Source organism: Pelophylax lessonae (genome assembly GCF_965119305.1).
Source record: "Pelophylax lessonae genome assembly, chromosome: 1".
Lineage (NCBI taxonomy): Eukaryota > Metazoa > Chordata > Amphibia > Anura > Ranidae > Pelophylax > Pelophylax lessonae.
In genome coordinates, this window is record NC_138768.1 from 29,786,777 (window position 1) to 29,810,219 (window position 23,443).

General features: G+C 43.2%; 1 protein-coding gene across 1 annotated transcript in view; it reads right to left on the minus strand.

Annotated features, from left to right (window-relative positions):
* LOC309567089 (vomeronasal type-2 receptor 26-like) overlaps nt 1–22,685 on the minus strand; it is a gene marked incomplete at both ends in the record, with an annotated part of 43,842 nt that extends 21,157 nt beyond the window's left edge. Inside the window, 2 exons of the mRNA XM_082272414.1 lie at nt 13,000–13,291; nt 22,471–22,685. Coding sequence (XP_082128540.1) covers nt 13,000–13,291; nt 22,471–22,685 — 507 coding nt within the window. The remainder of the gene's footprint in view (nt 1–12,999; nt 13,292–22,470) is intronic.
* Nucleotides 22,686–23,443: the final 758 nt, after the last annotated feature.

Below are 23,443 nucleotides of genomic sequence, written 5' to 3' on the forward strand. Positions count from 1 at the left end.
TTATGTTTGGGGGCTCTAAGTAACTGTAGGGGAAACCCAAAACTCATGGGTTTCAGTAATATTTTGACTGTTAATGCCAGTTCGAAAAATATATTTATTTTACAAACAAAAAAAATACTGATTTTACCGTGTAAGTAACATGTGAGAAAAAGGCTTAAGCTGGATACACACTATACAAAGTTTGTTGTTTGACTTCCTTTAGATTTACCTTCAACTATGTAGTGCAAGGGCCTGCCTGTTTGCACATAAAATTGAAAGTGTTTAGGTTTGAGCTCATATTATATGGCTTTAGTAAATCTAAAGGAAAAAAATCTAAAAAAATGTGTATCTAGCTTTAGGCTCCAAGGGGTTAAAGTAACTCACAAACACAGACCTTCAATTAAGGTTCAAAGGAGATTTTTAATAACGGCCAATTAAGACCTTTTAACAGCAGGAGCCCCTAGGTGGTGACTAGATTTGTCCTTACAGGATCACCTGGTATTTTTTGTACATATATAATAAAATGCTTTTAATGGTAGATTTAACAAACTAAAATTCACCAAACAAGAGAAGCTGAAGTGTCAATAACTGACCCCCCCCTCCCCCACTAAATAAATACATGAATAAATATACCAGTCAGTATGTGCCTTCTATGTTATTTAATACATTGAATTTTTTTGCTTTTTCACCCTCTGCAGTTCTGCCCCCCTTTGTGAGCACGCTCCAGGTGTCTACTGCTTACCCTGTTATCTGAACATTCTGGGTAGAGATGATCGAACGGTTCGGGTCGACCTTCGGTTCGACCCGAACATTGGCTGTTCCAGGTTCGGCCAAATTTATAACTTTTTGCCCAAAAAGTTCGGAATTCGGCAACCAGAACCGACCAAAATGCAATGGGACAGGAAATGGGCATTAAAAGCCCATGATTGGACCAGAACCTTTAGTAAAAGCCAATTGAGGGGGCAGGAGAATGCTAGGAATGTGATTGGAGTGACTAGGGGGTCCCTAGACCAATCATTAGTGAATACGCCCCCCATTATATAAGATAGCCCCGGCAAATTCCTAGCATTGTAATACAGGGACATGGAAGAGAAGGCGGGTATCCTATGCCTAAAAGTAATGGTCAAAAGCGCTAAACCAAGTCACAAGTCACGCTAATAAAGAAATATAGGAAACTGCTATATGCTGTATACAGTGTGCGATGTGAAAGGGGGTGTAGGGGTTAACTGGGGGGGGGGTGATCGGGGGTTAAATGTGCCTAGCTAGGTGTGTGGAAGTGTGCTGTGTGCAGTACTCACATTTTGATCCTCTCTCTTCTCTCGATGAATCCAAAAAGGATTTTGGGAGAAGAGAGAGGGTAATTTCTGTGCCTGTAAACAAGTCAGTTTCTGATTGGGCAGGACCAATCAACAGGTCCAGGCCAAAAATCATTGGCCTGGACCTGATGACTGATCGGGTTCTGAACCCAATCAGACCATCAGCGGGGCCGGGGCACGCCCCACAGCGGCAGGAGCGAGCAAGATTTTATTACGTTGCTTTGTCCAACAGCGGCTGCCTGCCGCAGTAAAATTGCAGCAGGCGGTCGGTAAGTGGTTAAAATATAACAGAATAATATTTCAACCATGTAAAGTGAAGTGCTGGCTGGTACTGCTGGCGGGTACTGCTGGTGGGTAATGCTGGTTGGTACTGCTGGTGGGTACTGCTGGCTGGTACTGCTGGCAGGTACTGCTGGTGCGTACTGCTGGCTGATACTGCTGGCAGGTACTGCTGGGGTGGGTACTGCTGGCGGGTATTGCTGGCTGGTACTGTTGGTGGGTAATGCTGGCGGGTAATGCTGGCTGGTACTGCTGGTGGGTACTGCTGGCGGGTAATCCTGACTGGTATTGCTGGTGGTTAATCCTGACTGGCACTGCTGATATGTATCATACTGCTGGCAGCCAGGTAATACTGGTCTCAGTGGTGGGTATAATGCTGTGTGGGTATTTATGGTACACCACAGTATATAGTGGTGGGTATACAGTAATGCTGTGTGGGTATTTATGTTTGGTACACAGTAGTAGATTTGCTTGTAGGTCTGTGCTGTGGTGTGGCTGAGGAAGCATGCGGCTGCAGCATAGAGCAAGGCCGCTGCTTCCTGTATATGGCTCCTCCTGTCACAGGCGGAGTGCATCTGATATCACTCCACCTGTGAGCCGGAACTATACAGGAAGTAGCGGCTCCGTTCTAGACTGACAGCTGAGCCAGGAGTCAGGACACTGCACCACGGGGAGACTCAGGGACACAGCGGAGATACTGGCCGGTATGTAGGGATTTAGTCAGTATCCGCTCCATAAGATGCACATACATTTCCCTCCATTTTTTGGGGGGAGGAAAAGTGCGTCTTATGGAGCGAAAAATACGGTACTCTCATTAGAGTAGTTCAATGTCACCATAGTAACACTGTACTATGTTTGTGTTTTACACTTTGATTGCAGTTACAATGATGATTACTGTAACAGCAATGTTTTTAACTGTCGTGAATGGGTTACATTTATAACATCTGTGATTACTAGTGATCTGTGATTGATTACAGCTAATCACAAGGTACAGGGTGCTGTGGTTGGCCCAAGTATCATGTGATACTGGCCAGTTACCAGAATCTGCAATCAGTCATGGGAGCAGCATGCCATGTGCCCCTTGGGGTGTGCTGCATGACCCTAACCCAGAACAGGCTGGATCACTTACATGTATATGATCCAGTCTGCCTGGGTCGGCACCTAAGGGTCTGGTATGGATTATGGAGGGGCCCAATTTTTTTACATGTTTTTCCTTTAAAATCTATACCAGAGCTAAAGAACCTGGTATAGATTGGGGGAGGGGGGACCCCAACGCCTTTGTTTTTAAACATGTTTCTATTACCTGCAATGGTTTTTTTTTCATTCAGCTATCAGCGGGGAAGCCCATTGACAGCTGATGATTCATCCATTGTTAGGGATTTTGCAGTCGGCTTCCTGCCCCAGTCCTTAACAACCAGCTAAGCCCAATATGGGCTTAGAATTCACTGTGCAGTGTGGCCAGTATGGAGTGGGGGCCGGGAGCAGTGTGTAGTGGGGGCTGTATGTAGTGGGGACAGTGAGAAGAATGTAGTAGGGAAGTATGTAGTGGAGGCAGTAGGCAGTAGGCAGTATGCAGTGGGGGAAGTGGCCAGTATGTAGTGGGGGCAGTAGGATGAATGTAGTAGGGGCAGTAGACAGTATGTAGTGGGGACAGTGAGCAATATGTAGTGGGCCAGCATGAAGTGGGGGCAGGGAGCAGTGTGTAGTGGGGCTGTATGTAGTGGGGACAGTAAGCAGAATGTAGTGGGACAGTAGGCAGTATTTAGTGGGGGCAGTGGCCAGTATGTCGTGGGGGCAGTATGAAGTAGGGGCAGTGAGAAACATGTAGTGAGCCTTCGAGTAGTGGAGGCATGGAGCAGTGTGTAGTGGGGGCTGTATGTAGTGGGGACAGTGGCCAGTATGTAGTGGGGCAGTATGTAGTAGAGGCAGGGAGCAGTATTTAGTGGTGGCAATGAGCTGTATGAAGTGGGGCAGGTACCAGAATCCAGTGGAGGAATTGAGCAGTATGTAAAGGGGGTAGTATGTGGTGGGGCATTGAGCAGTATGTAGTGGGGGCAGTATGTGGTGGGGCAATGAGCAGTATGCCACTGGGATTGTATGCAGTGGGTGCAGTATGTAGTTGTGCCAGTATGCAGTGGGGGCAGTGAGCAGTTTGTAGTGGGGACAGTATGTAGTGCGGGCAATACTTACTGGGGGCAGTGTGTAGTGAGGTCAATGTGTAGAGGGGGCAGTGTGTAGAGGGTGCAATGTGTAATGAGGACAGTGTGTAGTGGGGAAAGTGTGTAATTAGGGCAGTGTGTAGTAGAGGCAGTATTAAGTCTGGGGAAGTGTGTAGAGGAGACAGTATGAAGTGGAGGCAGTGTGAAGAGGATGCAGTATGTAGTGGGGGCAGTGTGTAGTGGGAGAAGTATAAAGTGGGGGCAGTGCGTAGTGGAGGCATTGTGTAGTGGGAGCAGTGTGTAGTGGGGGCAGTGTGTAGTGGGGGCAGTGTGTGGTGGGTGAAGTGTGTGGTGGGGTTAATGTGAAGTGGGGTTAGAGTGAAGTGGGGTGTAGTGGGGACTGTGTGAAGTGGGGACAGTGTGTGGTAGGGGCAGTGTGTAGTGGGGTGCAGTGTGTAGTGGGGGCAGTGCGAAGTAGGGGCAGTGTGTAGCGGGGGTGGTGTGAAGTGGGCACAGTGTGTAGTGTGGGGGGGGGGGCAGTGTGTAGTGGGGAATGTGTGTAGTGGGGTGCAGTCTGTAGTGGGTGCAGTGTGTAGTGGGGTGCAGTGTGTAGTGGGGAAGTGGGGGCAGTGTGTAGTGGGGCAGTGTGTAATGGGGGCAGTGTGTAGTGGAGGCAAAGTAGGGGTAGGGGTAGTGCCCCTGGGGGCAGACTATAGCTGTGTGGTTATGGAGCTGAAGCATTAGGAAGGAGGGAATTCCTGTGATGGATAACTTTTCAGCAGTCAGTGACCTCATTGCTGAAGGCATACAAAAAGTATACAAAGTTATACAAAGCGTCAGGAGGAGCTGGATCCTTCCTAGAATTCCAGGAAGAGATCATCTGAGCCTACCTGCATCCAGGAGGAGCACCTGCCCAACCGTCCCTACCAGATGCAGTGAGCCGGCTGCATGAGAGGCATTTTCCACATGTCCTCCCGCGTACCCCTACCCAAAAAACCCCCAAAGAAGATGTTGTGTCTGTAGCAGGTGTGGATTTAGGCCCGACACCCGTTTTTATTTATATATATTGTGCAGAATGAAATGTAACGTCTTTAACCACTTTACGTCTGCTCGCGGTAATACTACTGCGGCAGAGTGGTTCGTTATCGTCTGACGACGTAGTATTAACGTCGTCAGACACTCCCCCTTCTGGGCGGCGCTTGCGCGCCGCCGGAGGCTCACTCCCGCTGTTTTCATTCACAGCGGGAGTCGGGCCAGGGGAGGAGCAGTGGCGATCGCCGCTGCTCTGCCCCGATCGCCGGGGATCTAGTGTGGAGATCCGCCCGCCTGTGTAAACACAAGCGGACGGATCTCCATAGTGACAGGGAGTGACAGATCGGACTGTTCAGCATAGCTGGACATCCGATCTGTCCATGACTCACTCAGTCACCTCCCCCCCTACACGTCAGTAAGCACCAGGCATACATTAACCCCTCCCTCTCCAATAAAATTAACCCCTTCCCTGCCAGTGTCATTTTTACAGTAACAGTGCATATATATAGCACTGATTACTGCAGTAATGTCACTGGTACCCCCAAAAGTGTCAAAAATGTCAGTCAAGGGTCCGATCTGTCCGCCGCAATGTCGCAGTCCCACAAAAAAAATCGCAGATCGCCGCCATTACGCGTTAAAAAAAAAACACCAAAAATGACAGAAATCTTTCCCTTTGTTAGTAAACGCAATAACTTTTGCGCAAACCAATCAAAATACGCTTATTGTGATTTTTTTTACCAAACATAGGTAGCAGAAAACAAATTGGCCAAAAATGTTTTAAAAAATTGGTTTTTACATCTTTTTTGGGGGGAATTTCATATATAAAAAATGTTAAAAATATTGTTATTTTTTCAAAATAAACGCTCTTTTTTTGTTTATAGTGCAAAAAGTAAAAATCGCACAGGTGATCAAATACCACCAAAAGAAATCTCTGTTTGTGGGAAAAAAAGGACGTAAATTTTGTTTGGGTACGGCGTTGCATGACCGCGCAATTGTCAGTTGAAGTTGCACAGCGCCGAATCGCAAAAAGTGGCCTGGACGGAAGACAGCAAAATCCTCCGGTGGTAAAGTGGTTAATATATATGTGCATTATGAAGTACATTGAATACAACATTTAAATGGCTTTTATTGTTCATGACAGAATCCATCACCGTAATCTGAAAAGGCAGTTGTTATGGGCTGGCAGCAGTGTCTGCCAACAACCCACTCATATGCGGGTAGGGTGGGGTGTAATCTCTGCTCTCTGCACATCTATCAGGACGGATTGATTACAGTGCAGTGTATTCTTATGTGGGAAATGGTGGAATATTGTCTGATAGTGAACACAAACACAGCTCTTATCGGGGCACATTAAAGGGGACTCTGACCACAATATTAAAAGGGAACTTTGACCACACCATTAAAAGGGGACTCTGACCACACTATTAAAAGGGGACTTTGACCACACTATTAAAGGGTACTCTGACCACACTATTAAAGGGGACTCTGACCACACTATTAAAAGGGGACTTTGACCACACTATTAAAAGGGGACTCTGATCACACTATTAAAAGAGACTCTGACCACACTATTAAAGGGGACTCTGACCACACTATTAAAATGGGACTCTGACCACACTATTAAAATGGGACTCTGACCACACTATTAACCACTTTACCACCGGAGGATTTTGCTGTCTTCCGTCCAGGCCACTTTTTGCGATTTGGCGCTGTGCTACTTTAACTGACAATTGCGCGGTCGTGTGACACCGTACCCAAATGATTTACGTCCTTTTTTTCCCACAAACAGAGCTTTCTTTTGGTGGTATTTGATCACCTGTGCGATTTTTACCTTTTGCGCTATAAACAAAAAAAGAGCGTTTATTTTGAAAAAATAACAATATTTTTCACATTTTTTTATATGAAATTCCCCCCCAAAAAAATGTAAAAATCAAAGTTTTTTTTAATTTTTGGCCAATTTGTTTTTTGCTACATATTTTTGGTAAAAAAAATCACAATAAGCGTATTTTTATTGGTTTGCGCAAAAGTTATTGCGTTTACTAACAAAGGGAAAGATTTCTGTCATTTTTGGTGGGTTTTTTTAACGTGTAATGGCGGCGATCTGCGATTTTTTTTTTGCGGGACTGCGACATTGCGGCGGACAGATCGGACCCTTGACTGACATTTTTGACACTTTTGGGGGTACCAGTGACATTACTGCAGTAATCAGTGCTATATATATGCACTGTTACTGTAAAAATGACACTGGCAGGGAAGGGGTTAATTTTATTGGAGAGGGAGGGGTTAAAGTATGCCTGGTGCTTACTGACGAGTGGGGGGGGGAGGTGACTGAGTGACACAAGGACAGATCCAAGGTTCAGCTATGCTGAACCCTGCAATCTGACCCTGCCTGTCACTTCAGAGATCCGCCCGCTGTGTTTACACACAGCGGGCGGATCTCCAGACTCGATCCCCGACGATCGGGGGAAGAGCAGCGGCGATCGCCGCCGCTCCTCCCCTGGCCCGATTCCCGCTGTGACTGAAAACAGAGGGAGCGAGCCTCCGGCGGTGCGCGCACGCCGCCCACAAGGGGCGGAGTCCAGCGACGTAGGTCTACGTCGCTGGATGGGAACGAGCCCCTTTGCTGCAGTAGCAGCAAAGTGAGCGGGGGTAAAGTGGTTAAAGGGGACTCTGACCACACTATTAAAAGGTGACTCTGACCACACTATTAAAGGGGACTCTGACCACACTATTAAAAGGGGACTCTGACCACATTATTAAAAGGGGACTCTGACCACACTATTAAAGGGGACGCTGACCACACTATTAAAAGGGGACTCTGACCACACTATTAAAGGGGACTCTGACCACACTATTAAAAGGGGACTCTGACCACATTATTAAAAGGGGACTCTGACCACACTATTAAAGGGGACGCTGACCACACTATTAAAGGGGACTCTGACCACACTATTAAAGGGGACTCTGACCACATATGTTCTAGCGCCCGTTAATTTAACAGGCTTAATGTCTAGTATTTTATATTTTGCCACAAGTTTCGGGAAAATGTATATATATTTTTTGTCTTTTTTCACAAAGTTGTCACTAAATGGAACATTGCTCACACATGACATGTGTATATGTGAAATGACACCCCAAAATACATTCTGCTGCTTCTTCTGAGTACAGGGATACCACATGTGTGAGACTTTTTGGGAGCCTAGCTGTGTACGGGACCCCGAAAACCAATCACCACCTTCAGGTTTTTCTAATGGCGTAAATTTTGCATTTTACTTCCGCACTACCTGTCACAGTTTCAGAGGCCCTGAAATTTCAAAATAGCACAAAACCCCCCAAATTACCCCATTTTGCAAAGTAAACACTCCAAGCTATTTGCTGAGAGGCATGGTGAGTCCATGGAATATTTTATATTTTGCCACAAGTTTCGGGAAAATTATTATTTTTTTTACACAAAGTTGTCACTAAATGATATATTGCTCACACATACCATGGGTATATGTGAAATGACACCCCAAAATACATTCTTCTGCTTTTCCTGAGTACATGGATACCCCATGTGTGAGACTTTTTTGGCAGTCTAGCCACGTACAGGACCCCGAAAACCAATCACCACCTTCAGGCTTTCTAAGGGCGTAAATTGTTGATTTCACTCCTTACTACCAATCACAGTTTTGAAGGCCATGAAATGTCAAGATAGCACAAACCTCCCCCCAAATGACCACTTTTCGAAAAGTAGACACCCCAGGGCATTTACTAAGATGCATGGTGAGTATTTTGCAGCTCTCATTTATTTTTTGAAAATGAAGATAAGAAAGGAAAATGCATTTTTTTCCTCTTTTTTTCAATTTCCAAAGCTTTGTGACAAAAAGTGAGATCTGCAAAACACTCAACATGCCTCTATGCAAATAGTTTAGGGTGTCTACTTTCCGAAAAGGGATCATTTGGGGGGAAGGGGGGTTGTGCTGTGTTGGCATTTCATGGCCTCCGAAACTGTGATAGGTAGTGAGGAGTGAAATCAACAATTTACGCCCTTGGAAAGCCTGAAGGTGGTGATTGGTTTTCAGGGTCCTATACATGGCTAGACTGCCAAAAAGTCTCACACATGGGGTATCCCCATACTCAGGAGAAGCAGCAGAATGTATTTTGGGGTGTCATTTCACATATACCCATGGCATGTGTGAGCAATATATAATTTAGTGACAACTTTGTGTAAAAAAAACAAATCAAAACAAAAAAAAATAATAATATTCCCGGAACTTGTGGCAAAATATAAAATATTCCATGGACTCACTGTGCCTCTCAGCAAACAGCTTGGAGTGTCTACTTTGCAAAATGGGGTAATTTGGGGGGTTTTTGTGCTATCTTGAAATTTCAGGGCCTCTGAAACTGTGACAATTTATGCCATTAGAAAACCTGAAGGTGGTGATTGGTTTTAGGGGTCCCGTACACAGCTAGGCTCCCAAAAAGTCTCACACATGTGGTATCTCTGTACTCAGGAGAAGTAGCAGAATGTATTTTGGGGTTTCATTCCACGTATACCCATGGCATGTGTGAGCAATTTATCTTTTAGTGACAACTTTGTGTTAAAAAACAAATAATAAATTTCCCAAAACTTGTCGCAAAAGATAAATATTCCATGGACTCACCATGCTTCTCAGCAAATAGCTCGGGGTGTCTACTTTCCAAAATGGGGGGGTCTGTGCTATCTTGAAATTTCAGGGCCTCCGAAACTGTGATAGGTAGTGAGGAGTGAAATCAAAAATTTACGCCATTAGAAAACCTGAAGGTGGTGATTGGTTTTTGGGGTCCCATACATATGTGGTATCCCTGTACTCAGGAGAAGAAGCAGAATGTATTTTGGGGTGTCATTCCACATATACCCATGTCATGTGGGAGAAATGTATCTGTGGCAAAATATAAAATATCCCACGGACTCACCATGCCTCTCAGCAAACAGCTTGGGGTGTCTACTTTCCAAAATGGGGTCATTTGGGGGGGGGGGGTTGTGGTATCTTGACATTTCAGGGCCTCTTAAACCGGGATAGGTAGTGAGAAAATGCAATGAAAAATGTATGCCCTTTGAAATTCTGAAGGTGGTGGTTGGTTTTCGGGGTCCCGTATACAGCTAGGCTCCCAAAAAGTCTCACACATGTGGTATTCCTGTACTCAGGAGAAGCAGCAGAATATATTTTGGGGTGTAATTACACATATACCCATGGCGTGTGTGAGCAATATATCATTTCAATGACAACTATGTGTAAAAAAAAATATATATATTTTTTTTAGTCATTTTTCAAACACCTGTGACAAAAAAATGAAATATTCAATGAGCTCAACATGAATCTCAGGACATTCCTTAGGATGTCTACTTTCCAAAAAGTGGTAATTTGTGGGGGTTTTGTTCTGCCCTGCCATTTTAGCACTTCATGAAATGAGATAGGCAGTCAGAAATTAAAGCTGTGTAAATTCCAGTATTTACACCATAGTTTGTAGACGCTATAACTTTTGTGCAAACCAATAAAAATACACTCATTGAGATTTTTTTTTGTCAAAGACATGTAGCTAAATACATTTTGGCCAAAATATATGGCATAAATTGAGTATATTGGATATTTTTTAAAAGACAAAGTTGAAAATGTAATCTTTTCTCAAGATTTTCGCTTTTTTTTTATTAATATCGCAAAAAATTAAAATCACAGAGGTGATCAAATACCACTAAAAGAAAGCGCTCTTTGTGGGAAAAAAAGGACGTAAATTTTGTTTGGGTACAGCATTGCATGACCGCGCAATTGTCAGTTAAAGTCACGCAGTGCCAAGTTGAAAAAAGGAGCCAGGTCATTGAGCAACAAAATCCTCCGGTCTGAAAGTGTTTAATAAATATTTTAGTACACCGTTTGGTTCAGAATATTTTTTTTTCATGTTTTCCTCTAAAACCTAGGTGAATCTTGTGGTCAGGTGCATCTTATGGAGCAAAATATACGTTATGTAAAAAAAAAAAAAAAAGTTAAAAAAGAAAATAAAATGTTTAAAATTGTATAGGAAATCAAATAAAAAATGTAATATTATTTTTATTTTTTAACATACTGTCACCAGTCAGTATCCCTAATCACCACCACACCAGTCATACGATGACAATATACAGCACTGGTGACATTATGTAAAAGAAAAAGTGAAAAAAATGAATTTCTTAATTTTCCAAAAAATTGTGACCAAAAAAAAAATGCAATTTTAAAAGACTTCCAATGCCTCCTATTAAATACTGCACACTGTCTACTTTCTAAAAAGGGGTCTTATGGGGAGAATTTGTACTGTCCTGACATTTTGAGGGCCCAAAGAAATTAGATAGGCTGCCGGTACATCAGGATTGATCAATTTGTCATAAAACTTATTTTGCGCACAGTATTGTATGACCACACAATTGTCAGTTTAAAGGTGGACAGTGCTAAATAGCAAAAAATAGCCTGGTTATGAAGGGGTGAAATCTTCCGGAGCTCATGTGGTGAACTTTCAGACTGGCATATTTTTATAAATACAGTGGGTATGGAAAGTATTCAGACCCCCTTAAATTTTTCACTCTTTGTTATATTGCAGCCATTTGCTAAAATCATTTAGGTTCATTCTTCTTCCTCATGAATGTACACATAGCACCCCATACTGACAGAAAAACACAGAATTGTTGACATTGTTGCAGATTTATTAAAAAAGAAAAACTAAAATATATCACATGGTCCTAAGTATTCAGACCCTTTGCTCAGTATTTAGTAGAAGCCCCCTTTTGATCTAATACAGCCAGGAGTCTTTTTGGGAAAGATGCAACAAGTCTTTCACACCTGGATTTGGGGATCCTCTGCCATTCCTCCTTGCAGATCCTCTCCAGTTCTGTCAGGTTGGATGGTAAACGTTGGTGGACAGCCATTTTTAGGTCTCTCCAGAGATGCTCAATTGGGTTTAAGTCAGGGCTCTGGCTGGGCCATTCAAAAACAGTCACGGAGTTGTTGTGAAGCCACTCCTTCGTTATTTTAGCTGTGTGCTTAGGGTCATTGTCTTGTTGGAAGGTAAACCTTCGGCCCAGTCTGAGGTCCAGAGCACTCTGGAGAAGGTTTTTGTCCTGGATATCCCTGTACTTGGCCGCATTCATCTTTCCCTCGATTGCAACCAGTCGTCCTGTCCCTGCAGCTGAAAAACACCCCCACAGCATGATGCTGCCACCACCATGCTTCACTGTTGGGACTGTATTGGACAGGTGATGAGCAGTGCCTGGTTTTCTCCACACATACCACTTAGAATTAAGGCCAAAAAGTTCTATTTTGGTCTCGTCAGACCAGAGAATCTTATTTCTCACCATCTTGGAGTCCTTCAGGTGTTTTTTAGCAAACTCCATGTGGGCTTTCATGTGTCTTACACTGAGGAGAGGCTTCCGTCGGGCCACTCTGCCATAAAGCCCCGACTGGTGGAGGGCTGCAGTGATGGTTGACTTTCTACAACTTTCTCCCATCTCCTGACTGCATCTCTGGAGCTCAGCCACAGTGATCTTTGGGTTCTTCTTTACCTCTCTCACCAAGGCTCTTCTCCCCCGATAGCTCAGTTTGGCCGGACGGCCAGCTCTAGGAAGGGTTCTGGTCATCCCAAACATCTTCCATTTGAGGATTATGGAGGCCACTGTGCTCTTAGGAACCTTAAGTGCAGCAGAAATCTTTTTGTAACCTTGGCCAGATCTGTGCCTTGCCACAATTCTGTCTCTGAGCTCTTCAGGCAGTTCCTTTGACCTCATGATTCTCATTTGCTCTGACATGCATTGTGATCTGGAAGGTCTTATATAGACAGGTGTGTGGCTTTCCTAATCAAGTCCAATCCGCATAATCAAACACAGCTGGACTCAAATGAAGGTGTAGAACCATCTCAAGGATCATCAGAAGAAATGGAAAGCACCTGAGTTAAATATATGAGTGTCACAGCAAAGGGTCTGAATACTTAGGACCATGTGATATTTCAGTTTTTCTTTTTTAATAAATCTGCAACAATGTCAACAATTCTGTGTTTTTCTGTCAGTATGGGGTGCTATGTGTACATTCATGAGGAAGAAGAATGAACCTAAATGATTTTAGCAAATGGCTGCAATATAACAAAGAGTGAAAAATTTATGGGGGTCTGAATACTTTCCGTACCCACTGTATATATTGTTGTCTCCATTGGCTTAGAATTGTATTACAAATATACAAGCAATTTTCACTCACCTGTATGTATCTGTACAGTCCGAGGATTTGGGCGACTGGGATTGTAGTGGATGAATAGCGATCTCCAATAACACCAGCCACCTTGCCATGTCCTTTACAGGAATAATTAGGAACTGTCCCATTTGGTCCAGATAAGATCTGCAGAACGCTCTGTACAGCCTTCCTGGGTTCCAGCCATGAGTCATATAGATGGAAGCCGAGAGTGATATTGGGTAAGATGTCTGGATCCTGGTTAATATTATCAATTGCGAAAAGGAAAGCCAGGAGGTTCACGAAATACCGGAAAGATGGGCTACAAAAAGTTTTTTTTTCCAAAACAGTAAGTTAACAATTTTTATATATATGTAAAATATGTTTAAAATATTCATACATGGGATCAGTTTAACATTAAATTCAGAGGGAAAGACTTTTAGGCAATCCTTCCTGGGAAATATATAAAACAGCAGAAACAATGTTGAGGTAATGCTACAGTAAGTTTTATACAGGTCTGTAAATTAAGGTCTCACCACTAGGTGTTTAAACCAATCATGGGGCCTTTGTAGATCCAGAACACCTACTTGTGGACTGTTTTGGTATATTCTGCACAGGTCTTGCAGGTAGGGTTGGCCTTGCGGTTCGCCCGGCAGTCAGTTCGCAGCGAATTTTGCTTGTTCGCAAATTTGCGAAAAGTCAGACTTTTTCTGATGTTCGTGGGTGGCCATATTAGTTTATATTGGGGAGAACTTTGACCCATGACACAGCCGTCAGGTGGAACGGGACAGCCAATTGAAACATTTCAGCACATGGACATGCCCCCTACCTTATAAATAGACCAGAGCTGGCAGCCATTTCACATTCCGCTTTTTGTCAGCATAGGGAGAGGTTGGCGAGTGCATCAGGGACAGATTGCCAGTGACACAAATCACTCTGTTAAGATCCACAAAAGTCCTTTTCATGGCTGGTATTTGGTATAGGTCTACTACAGTCTCTTTTCAGTTTAGGGACAGGTATGCTGTGTGCACCAGGGACAGATCGGCAGTGACACAAATCGCTCTGTTAAGGTCCACAACAGTCAATTTAAGGGCTTCTATTTATTTGGTATAGGTTTACAGTCTTTTGTCAGTGTAGGGACAGGTATGCTGTGTGTGCACCAGGGACAGATCAGCAGTGACACCAATCGCTCTGTTAAGGTCCACAAAAGCCATTTTAAGGGCTGCTATTTGGTATAGGTGTGCAGTGCACTATATAGGGTTGTAATCCACATATAATATACTTTGTAATATAGAAAGCATATTATAGTGGATTTGTATTGTGCACTGTGCAGCATTGTGACTGGTGTGTTGAGCGTTGCTGCAGCAATACTACAAACAGTGACAAAAGCACTCTTAATGTATTATAACTAGTGCAATAGACTAGTGCCCCCCCCCCCCCAATACCACATATTGAAGTGGGGTGTTATTTAACAGTATACTTTTCTAAGAGTGTATTGTAGTCCTGCAAAAATGTGGCCTCTTTTGCTGCATTAACCATGCTACACACAGTGACAACAGTTACTGGCCAATTATTTGTAGAAATGGTGTGATAAAACTGGCCCCCCAATACCACAGATTGAAGTGAGGTGTTATCTGAGAATACTTTTATAAGTGTATTTGTGTCCTGCAACAATATTGCCTTTTTTTCTGTGTTAACTCTGATACACACAGTGCCAAACTCCCTGGCCAATTTTTTGAACAACTGGTGTGATAAACCAGTGGCCCCCAATATCACATATTAAAGTGGGGTGTTATCTGAGTATACCTTTCTAAGTGTATTTGTGTCCTGCAACAATATTGCCTCTTTTGCTGTGTTAACTCTGATACACACAGTGCCAAAATCACTGGCCAATTTTTTGAACAACTGGTGTGATAAACCAGTGGCCCCCCAATACCACATATTTAACTGGGGTGTCATCTGAGTATACTTTTATAAGTGTATTTGTGTCCTGCAACAATATTGCCTCTTTTGCTGTGTTAACTCTGATACACACAGTGCCAAAATCACTGGCCAATTTTTTGAACAACTGGTGTGATAAACCAGTGCCCCCCTTATACCACATATTGAAGTGGAGTGTTATTTAGCAGTATACTTTGTGTAAATAAAAGAGTGTATTTTATTTCTGCAAAAATGTGGTCTCTTTTGCTGTGTTAACTGTGCTACACACAGTAACAACAGTTACTGGCCAATTATTTGAAGAACTGGTGTGATAAACCTGTGGCCCCCCAATACCACAGATTGAAGTGGGGTGTTATATACCTTTTTCCAGATATACTGTGATTCTCTAGAGACTTTTTTCACAGGGTAATTTAAAAAATGACAGGCAGAGGAAGAGGCAGGCCCTTCCGAAGGGGTGGTAGGGGTAGGGCAGGAGCAGTAGGCCGGTGCCAAAGTGTGAACTTTCAGAAGGTGTGTTCAATTACGTCAAATGATGCACCAGACTTGGTTGAGTGGCTCACTCAGCCTTCCTCTTCTGCACCCTCCTCATTCTCTCTATCTGCACCTTCTTCACTCTTTGCTGTGTGCACCCCCAAAGACACCACCACAAACACCATCACCACCACCATATACCCTCCGCTTGAGTCACTGGAATTATTTTCCGATCCATCACAAGACATTTGTGATGTGCAGCCATTGTTGGCATCAAATCAGGAAGAGGAGGTAGCAAGAGCGGCCACTCAGCAGTCTGACGACAGTACCCAGATCAACTGTTGCTGCCTACTCCGAGATCTCGAATGTTAGTGGTGGGGAAGATGAAGTGGATGATAACGTGTCTATGGATGTCACATGGGTGGCCACAAGAGAGGAAGAGGAGGGGATTTCAGAGGGAGAGACGGACTAGCAGATAGGGAGGAGAGGCAGGCGGAACTTGCATTGCACAAGAGGTACAAAGCGGACTGCAAATGTATCAGGATCGAGCCAGGATGCCGACACATGGCTCTGCAGTGTGTTTTTTTTTAATGTGTCCGTTGCTGACAACAGTGTTGCCATCTGCAGCCTTTGCAGTCAACGCATAAGTTGCGGTTAGCCCAACACTCACCTAGGGACAACCGCCTTAAGAAGGCACCTGAACTCCCATCACTGAGCCCAGTGGGAGCAACACCATCAGAACCCACAAAGCCACACTCCAGGCTCTCACCATCCAGCCTCTTCTCCTTCTCCTTCTCCTTCTCCTCTCTCCTCTCAATTTTCCTCCACTCCACCTTCCATGATGCCATCGTCATGCATGTAACCCGTGGCACCCGTGTAGATTTAGTTGTACCGCCACGGATTGCAAGCAGGCCTGCCTCTTCTTCTCCTCCTCCTCCTCCATCCTCCCTCTCCTCCTCGACTGACTCCTCCTTTTCCGCTGCTACCGTCTCTTCCGCTGCGCCACCAGAGATCCCCAGAACCTATTCCACATGCCAGGTGAGATGTTGCCATGCTGTGCTGTGTCTGTTGTGCCTGGAAGCCAAGAGCCACACTGGTCCTGCACTTCTTTCAGCTTTGCTTTCACAGGCAGATCAGTGGTTGACACCGCTGAATTTGACAGTTGGAAAAGTGGTGTGCGACAACGGTGCCAATCTGCTTAGCGCGCTGAAACAGGGCAAAATAACACACGTGCCATGCATGGCACACGTCCTGAACTTGGTCGTGCAGCGATTCATTGCTAAATACCCTGGGGTCTAGGACCTCTTGCGGAAGGCCAGGAAAATCTCAGGCCATTTCAGAAGATCTTACACAGCCATGGCTCACCTTGCTGACATTCATCGGTGACAAATTCTGCCCTTCAGGCGTCTTATTTGTGACTGCCCGACGCAATGGAACTCAACGTTGCATATGCTTGATAGGCTGCTCCAGCAGAAATGTGCAGTTAATGACTACCTGTACAAACTCTGCGGCAGGACAGGTTCTGGGGAGCTTGGGTTTTTTTCACCTCACCAGTGGCTGCTCATGCGGGACGCATGCAGACCTCTGCGGCCATTCGATGAGATCACCAAACTGGTCAGTCACGGCCAGGGTGCCATCAGTGACATCGTACCTTACGCCTTCTTTCTGGAGCGTCCATTGCGTCGTGTCATTGATCAAGCCGTCGAGGAGCAGGAGCAGGAAGATGAGGAAGTTGCAATGTTGGATGAATTCCCAGTGAGTGCTACTCCATCTGAGACAAGTCAACAACAGGAGTCTGGTGCCAGGGCGGATGAGGAGGAGCAAGAAGAGCATGCTTTAAACCTTTCTGGGATCCCTGGTGTTATCCGTGGATAGGGGGAGGAGAACGAGGACGACATTATCCTGGATGATGAGCTGGAGCCAGGCCACTACACCGCTTCCAATTTAGTGTGAATGGGGGCCTTCATGCTCCAGTATTTTAAGGGGGACCCCCATATAAAAAGCATAAATGGCAAGCACCAGTACTGGGTGGCAACGTACTTAGACCCCCAAGACAAATAAAAAATGGCGGAAATGTTACCAGCATCACAGAGGGCAGTCAGAATGCAGCACTTCCAGGCCTTGCTACGAGAAATGCTTCATTCTGCTTTTGCGTGGACTGGCAGAGGAATTTCCAGTCACAGAGAGACAGTTGTGGGTAGCAATTCAACAGCGCCTGCAAGAAGAGTGTGGTTTGAAGATGTCTTGGTCACTTGAGATATGAGATCCTTCTTTCAACTGAACCATTGGCAGCTGTACTCCGGATCCAGCATCAGGGAATGCCTAGACCGACAGATTTTCGACTACATCGGGTTATCGGCCGATGTCAATGCTCTGAGGAGTGATGAACCCCTGGACTACTGGGTGGGCAGGCTTGACCTCTGGCCAGAGCTTGCGCAATTTGCAATGGAACTGTTGGCTTGCCCCACGTCCAGTGTCCGAAAAGACGTTCAGCGCCGCAGGGGGGATCATGACCGATAAGCGCCTCCTATAGCTCATGACAGTGTAGACTACCTCACATTTATAAAAATTAATTAAGCATGGATCTCTGAGGAATTCAACACATGTGACCAATAGACCATGTGCCATTGAAATTCCTCATGACAAGCCACAAATATCCGCCAGACCGCCATACACCCACAACAATTCTGGGTCCTTGTCTTCGCTAAATAAAGCGGCATAAAAGGAATTTCATGTCCATTGAATGCCTACTTTTTGGGGCCTTTCATGGCCGACAATTATTTTTTTCTGTCAATGCTTAATGAACCTTCAGCCACAGAATACTACGTTCTTAGCTTTCAGGTAAACCCATGTGGGCTAATATTTGGGGCCTATACTGGCCGGCACTTACTTCTGTATCCTGTGAATGCCTAATGTACCTCCAGCCACAGAATACAACATTCTTTGCTGTCAGGTAAACCCATGTGGGCAATTTTTGGGGCCTATACTGCTGTAAAAAAAAAAATACATTTTAGAGCAATTTTTCCAATTGCAATACTTCAGTTATGACATTGTCCATGTTCTGTGACTATTTGTGCACAGCTAGTAAGTCTTTTGTGGCTGCAAATATGACCTAAAGGTTTTTAAAGTTTGCCTCCCATTAAAGTCAATGGGGCCCGCCGCGAACTTGCAGTTTGCAGTTTGCAGGTATTTGAGGAAATTTCCGGCTGACGTTCGCCAACCGCCCCGGCCGATGTTCGTCCATCACTACTGGCAGATAGTGATGAGCCAATCTACCCTGAGTTTGGTTCAGCAAGAGTTTGTTGAACTTCATTAAAAATGCCCATTTTCTGTGTTTATAGGCAAGATGGTGTCAAAAAGGGGGTAGACATTACACTGAGGAGTATGCACCAATTTAACAAAATCATCAGCGGGTAATCCGGCGCATGTGATTGCCACCTGACACCTGTGATTGTTCCTCGCTGAGAGAGAAGGACGGTCGGCTGTTGTAAACACAGCCGACCGCCCTTCTCCCTGAGATGATCGCAGAGCTGATGTGATCCTGCTACTGTATATAGGATCACATGTTTTTGATGTCATCTCAGAAGCCACGCCCCCCACAGTTATAATCACTCCCCTAGGGTCACATTTAACCCCTTGATCACCTATACTGTTAACCCCTTTCCTGCCAGTGTCATTATTACAGTAACAGTGCATATTTTTAGCACTGATTACTGTAGTAATGTCACTGGCACCCCCAAAAGTGTAAAAAATGTCAGTTAGGGGTCCCATCTGTCCGCCGCAATGTCGCAATCCTGCAAAAAATTGCAGATTGCCACCATACCTAGTAAAAAAAAAAGAAAAACAATACAAAATGACACAAATCTTTCCCGTAGTTAATAGACGCGTTATTGCGATTTTTTAGCTGAAAACAAATTGACCTGAAATGTTAAAAAATTTAGATTTTTATTTTATTTTTTTTGGAAAAGTTATATAGCAGAATGTGAAAAATATCTTTTTTTCAAAACTGTCGCTCTTTTTTTGTTTATAACGCAAAAAATAAAAATCGCACAGGTGATCAAACACCACCAAAAGAAAGCTCTATTTGTGGGAAAAAAGGGACGTAAATTTTGTTTGTAAAAACCAGGTGTGACCAGCGCTATGGAGAGCATAGGTACAAAAGTCAGGTGTAAGCTGCCACCAACCTACCCCTAAGAGACTTGGGGTACAGTAAATAAGTGCAATAAAAAGTTGGTATGTGACGCTACCTGCTCAAGGGAAGTAAAATTATAATGATAAGGTGCACTGTGTGTGTGTGTGTAAAGTGAACCATATAATCCAAAACAATCCAAAAAGATATAATCCTAGTGAATTAATTAAATGCATTACAATTATATAAAAATAAATACATATGAAAGTGCACCGTGCTGAGTAAAAACCTTGCCGGGTATTTAATGATACCTTATTGAAAGTGCTGAGTGCTTAGTGCAAGTGCAGCTGTCCAATTGATAAGAAAATTGTTACTGGTGCTCATATGATGTGCTACTCAATACAACTTTATTGAATAAATATTGCTCATGCTCACTGTGATAGAGATATATCAAGTCTGTTACTTAATAGCAAACCACTAGTACTTGGTGATACCCCCTAGCTTGGGAGTCTAGTGATTTAAATGATAAGTGCTATGTGTACACTAACTACTTTACATTGTAGCAAAGTGTCATTTCTTCAGTGTTGTCACATAAAAAAATACAATAAAATATTTACAAAAATGAGAGGGGTGTACTCACTTTTGTGAGATACTGTATATGGGTTTCACTTTTTGAATCAAATTACTGAAATAAATTACCTTTTTAAGATCTTCTAATTCTATGAGATACACCTGTACATTGTTTTGTGAGTAATAAAAAAAATATCAGTGTATTTTTTTTTTTACTGAAAATATTGGTTTGATACACAAATCCACAGATATGGTGCAATGTAAAGATTTACAATTATCATAATTTATTTCTACAGGTTTTTCTGCTTTCAGAAATATACTGTATAATGTTTGGGAAGCTTAAAGTCATTTTTAGGTCTAAAATGTGCATTTTCCCATGTGTGCCAAAACATTAAAATCAAACTCCAGGCAGATAATAAAATACATCAATGAAAAGCATACACGGGAGCTGTTTTACCTGCCAAAAGATTTGTATTTCTGTCCATCCAATTCTGATATTTACACAGCTCTGCCATATACAGGACAGGACTGGAGACCTGATTTTTCTCTGCTTCAGTTCAGAAACACTTACAGGTTTTATCCCTCCCCCAGTCTGTTGCTAATACCAAGTAAAATGCCGGCTCTTAACCCCTTTGCGCCAACGGAAAGCAAATATGCGGCATTGGCTTCAAGGGGTTGTACCGGGGTGATGCCTGCAGCTAGAGGCCTCACCCCAGTACCGTTGTTTAGAGCCGACCGTTGTCTTCTGCGGCTAGCTGGGTCTCCCATCTCACTGAGAGACCCGAGCGACCAGCTGCCACGTCCACTGACTGTCCAAACTGATCCGAACAAAGCTGGATTTGGCTTTGATTGGGTCTCCGATATAGAAATCAAGAAGCGATGTCATGAAAGATTAAAAAAAAGATCAAAAAAAAAATGACAGAATTCAAAACAGCCAAACTTGGCATTTTGAATGCTTTTAGGTGCAGAGTAGAGGTTTGGGGTCTTTTAGACCCCCGATCCCTCCATAAAGAGGTCCTGTCACTGCCTATTACTGTCACAAGGGCGGTTTAGATTCTTTGTGACCGAAATAAAAGTGATCAAAATATGTATATTTAAAGGGACAGTGTAAAAATAAATAAAATAAAATAAATAAGAAAAAAAGAAATAAAGCGCCCCGTCCCTCCGAGCTCGAGCACAGAAAGGAACGCATACGTAAGTTGCGCCCGCGTACGTAAACGGTGTTCAAACCACATATGTGAGGTATCGCCGCAATCATTAGAGTGAGAGCAATAATTCCAGCACAAGACTTCCTCTGTAACTCTAAACAGGTAACCGTAACATTTTTTTAAGTGTCATCTATGGAGATTTTTAAGTACCGTAGATTGCCGCCATTCCACAAGTGTGTGCAATTTCAAAGCGTGACATGTTAGGTGTCTATTTCTTTAACATTAGACAAAAAAAAAAAAATGGTCTAACTTTACTGTTTTGGGTTTTTTTTAATTTATGAAAGTGCATTTCAAAGACGGCTGCGCAAATACCATGTGGCATAAAATATTGCAACAATCGCCATTTTATTCTCTAGGGTCTCTGCTATAAAAATAAATATAATGGTTGGGGGCTCTAAGTAATTTTCTGTCGAAAATTACTGATTTTTAACTTGTGAGCTACAGATGTCAGAAAAAAGGCATGGAGGGGTTAAACCAGTGTAATGATGTACTACTGAATAGGGAGATGCATTCATTTGTGTCTTTTATAACTGCCTGGGGATCAGATTTCAGATCTTTACACATACACAAAGGACAGGAAAACAATTTGGTAGAAGAACCCTCGGCTCTGCCCTGTGTTTGAGTTTGTAAAAAAAAAATAAATAAATAAATAAGAACAGCACAGATTGCATGTATGGTGCTATAAAGAATGGAAACAGAACAATTGGAATTAAACTGTGAGTGCATTTAACACTTTCTGCAAAAACATTTCCCTTTCTCTAGAGGATTTTTATACCTTTTTTTTTACACACATGGTAAAATCTGCATTTGTTTATTATAAAATTACCTAAAACCCCAAGAGCAGAATATATTTTCTGAAAGCAGAGGCCTTGATAAAACAAAAATCAGTGAATTCTGACAGTGGAGAATACAATGTCTCAGTGGGGAGGATTCCTTCATCTACCTGGCTGGGAAAAATAAAAAAATCATCCATTGACAGTAATAAAAAAAAAAAAAAAAAAAAAAAAGTAATAGATCAGTTTGCATGTAAATAAGCAGACATTTTATATACATTATATACTGTACAGTCTTATAATATTTCCATCACGTGTATTTCTTCCAATCATTTTGTAAAGTCCTATTTGTTGTCCTTTGTCACCCTGATAACTTTTTTTTCCTCTTCCTAGCAACTAAGTTACATACCTGTATATCTTTTCTTCCAGTGAATCTAGATCTTTCTTTGACCTCACAGTGAACACTCCTCCAATGATCAAATCTCCATCCTGAAAATATTGGAATTCATCAATGACATCAGTTAAATGAAGGGTACAGGCCGGACTCTGAATTCCTGATCTCCAGAGTGTCGTACATTGCAGGATCACACAGAACTGGAAGATGTAGGTAAAGGATACAACCATTGCTCCGATCACTGGATTCTTCTTTAATTAAAGTCTTTAATCCTCCATTGTGACAGCATGTGTATCACAATGACGATACGATGAGCTGGCTCCTCTCCTCTCTTTTTATACAGTTCAGTACCATACATCTCTCATTGTTCTCAATATACTGACATCATCTGCTATCTATTTGTAGTTGTTTGTGCAGGTAGTTTATTTGTGAGTGGATACGTTTAGTCCTCTATTATTCATTATATTTTTAAACCTCTACACCAAGACACTTTATTACTTTATTTAAAATAAACTAAAACATATTCTGTATGCCAAATAAATCATACAATTGAAATACACAGGTAGTACCAGATAATATCATAATGATTCTTCCACTTACAATAAAAATGCACATAACTGTTCTATATGACTGTTTCATTATCTTGACCACTTCCGTATCGCCTGCAGATACAGTAGCTGCCATAACCCCAGTATTTTCTTACAGGACGGGCAGTCCTTTTTCACATGAAAGTGGTGCCAGCAGCAAATTCCCCTTTGGGATCACTTTTATGGATGGCGGGAGAGGTGCCCCCCCCCCACCGCTTTCCGGTCGTTTTCCCCTGCTTACCTTAACCGCCGGTAGCGTAGTACCTGTAAAACACTTGTAGCACTGCCCCATGGGGAGCTGCTGAGATTGGATTCTTCTGGGTTACCCATAGCAACAGTCTGTTAACACTTATCACTTTAACTCTTGGCTCAGGCAATGAACATTCCAGGGGATTTGTTTT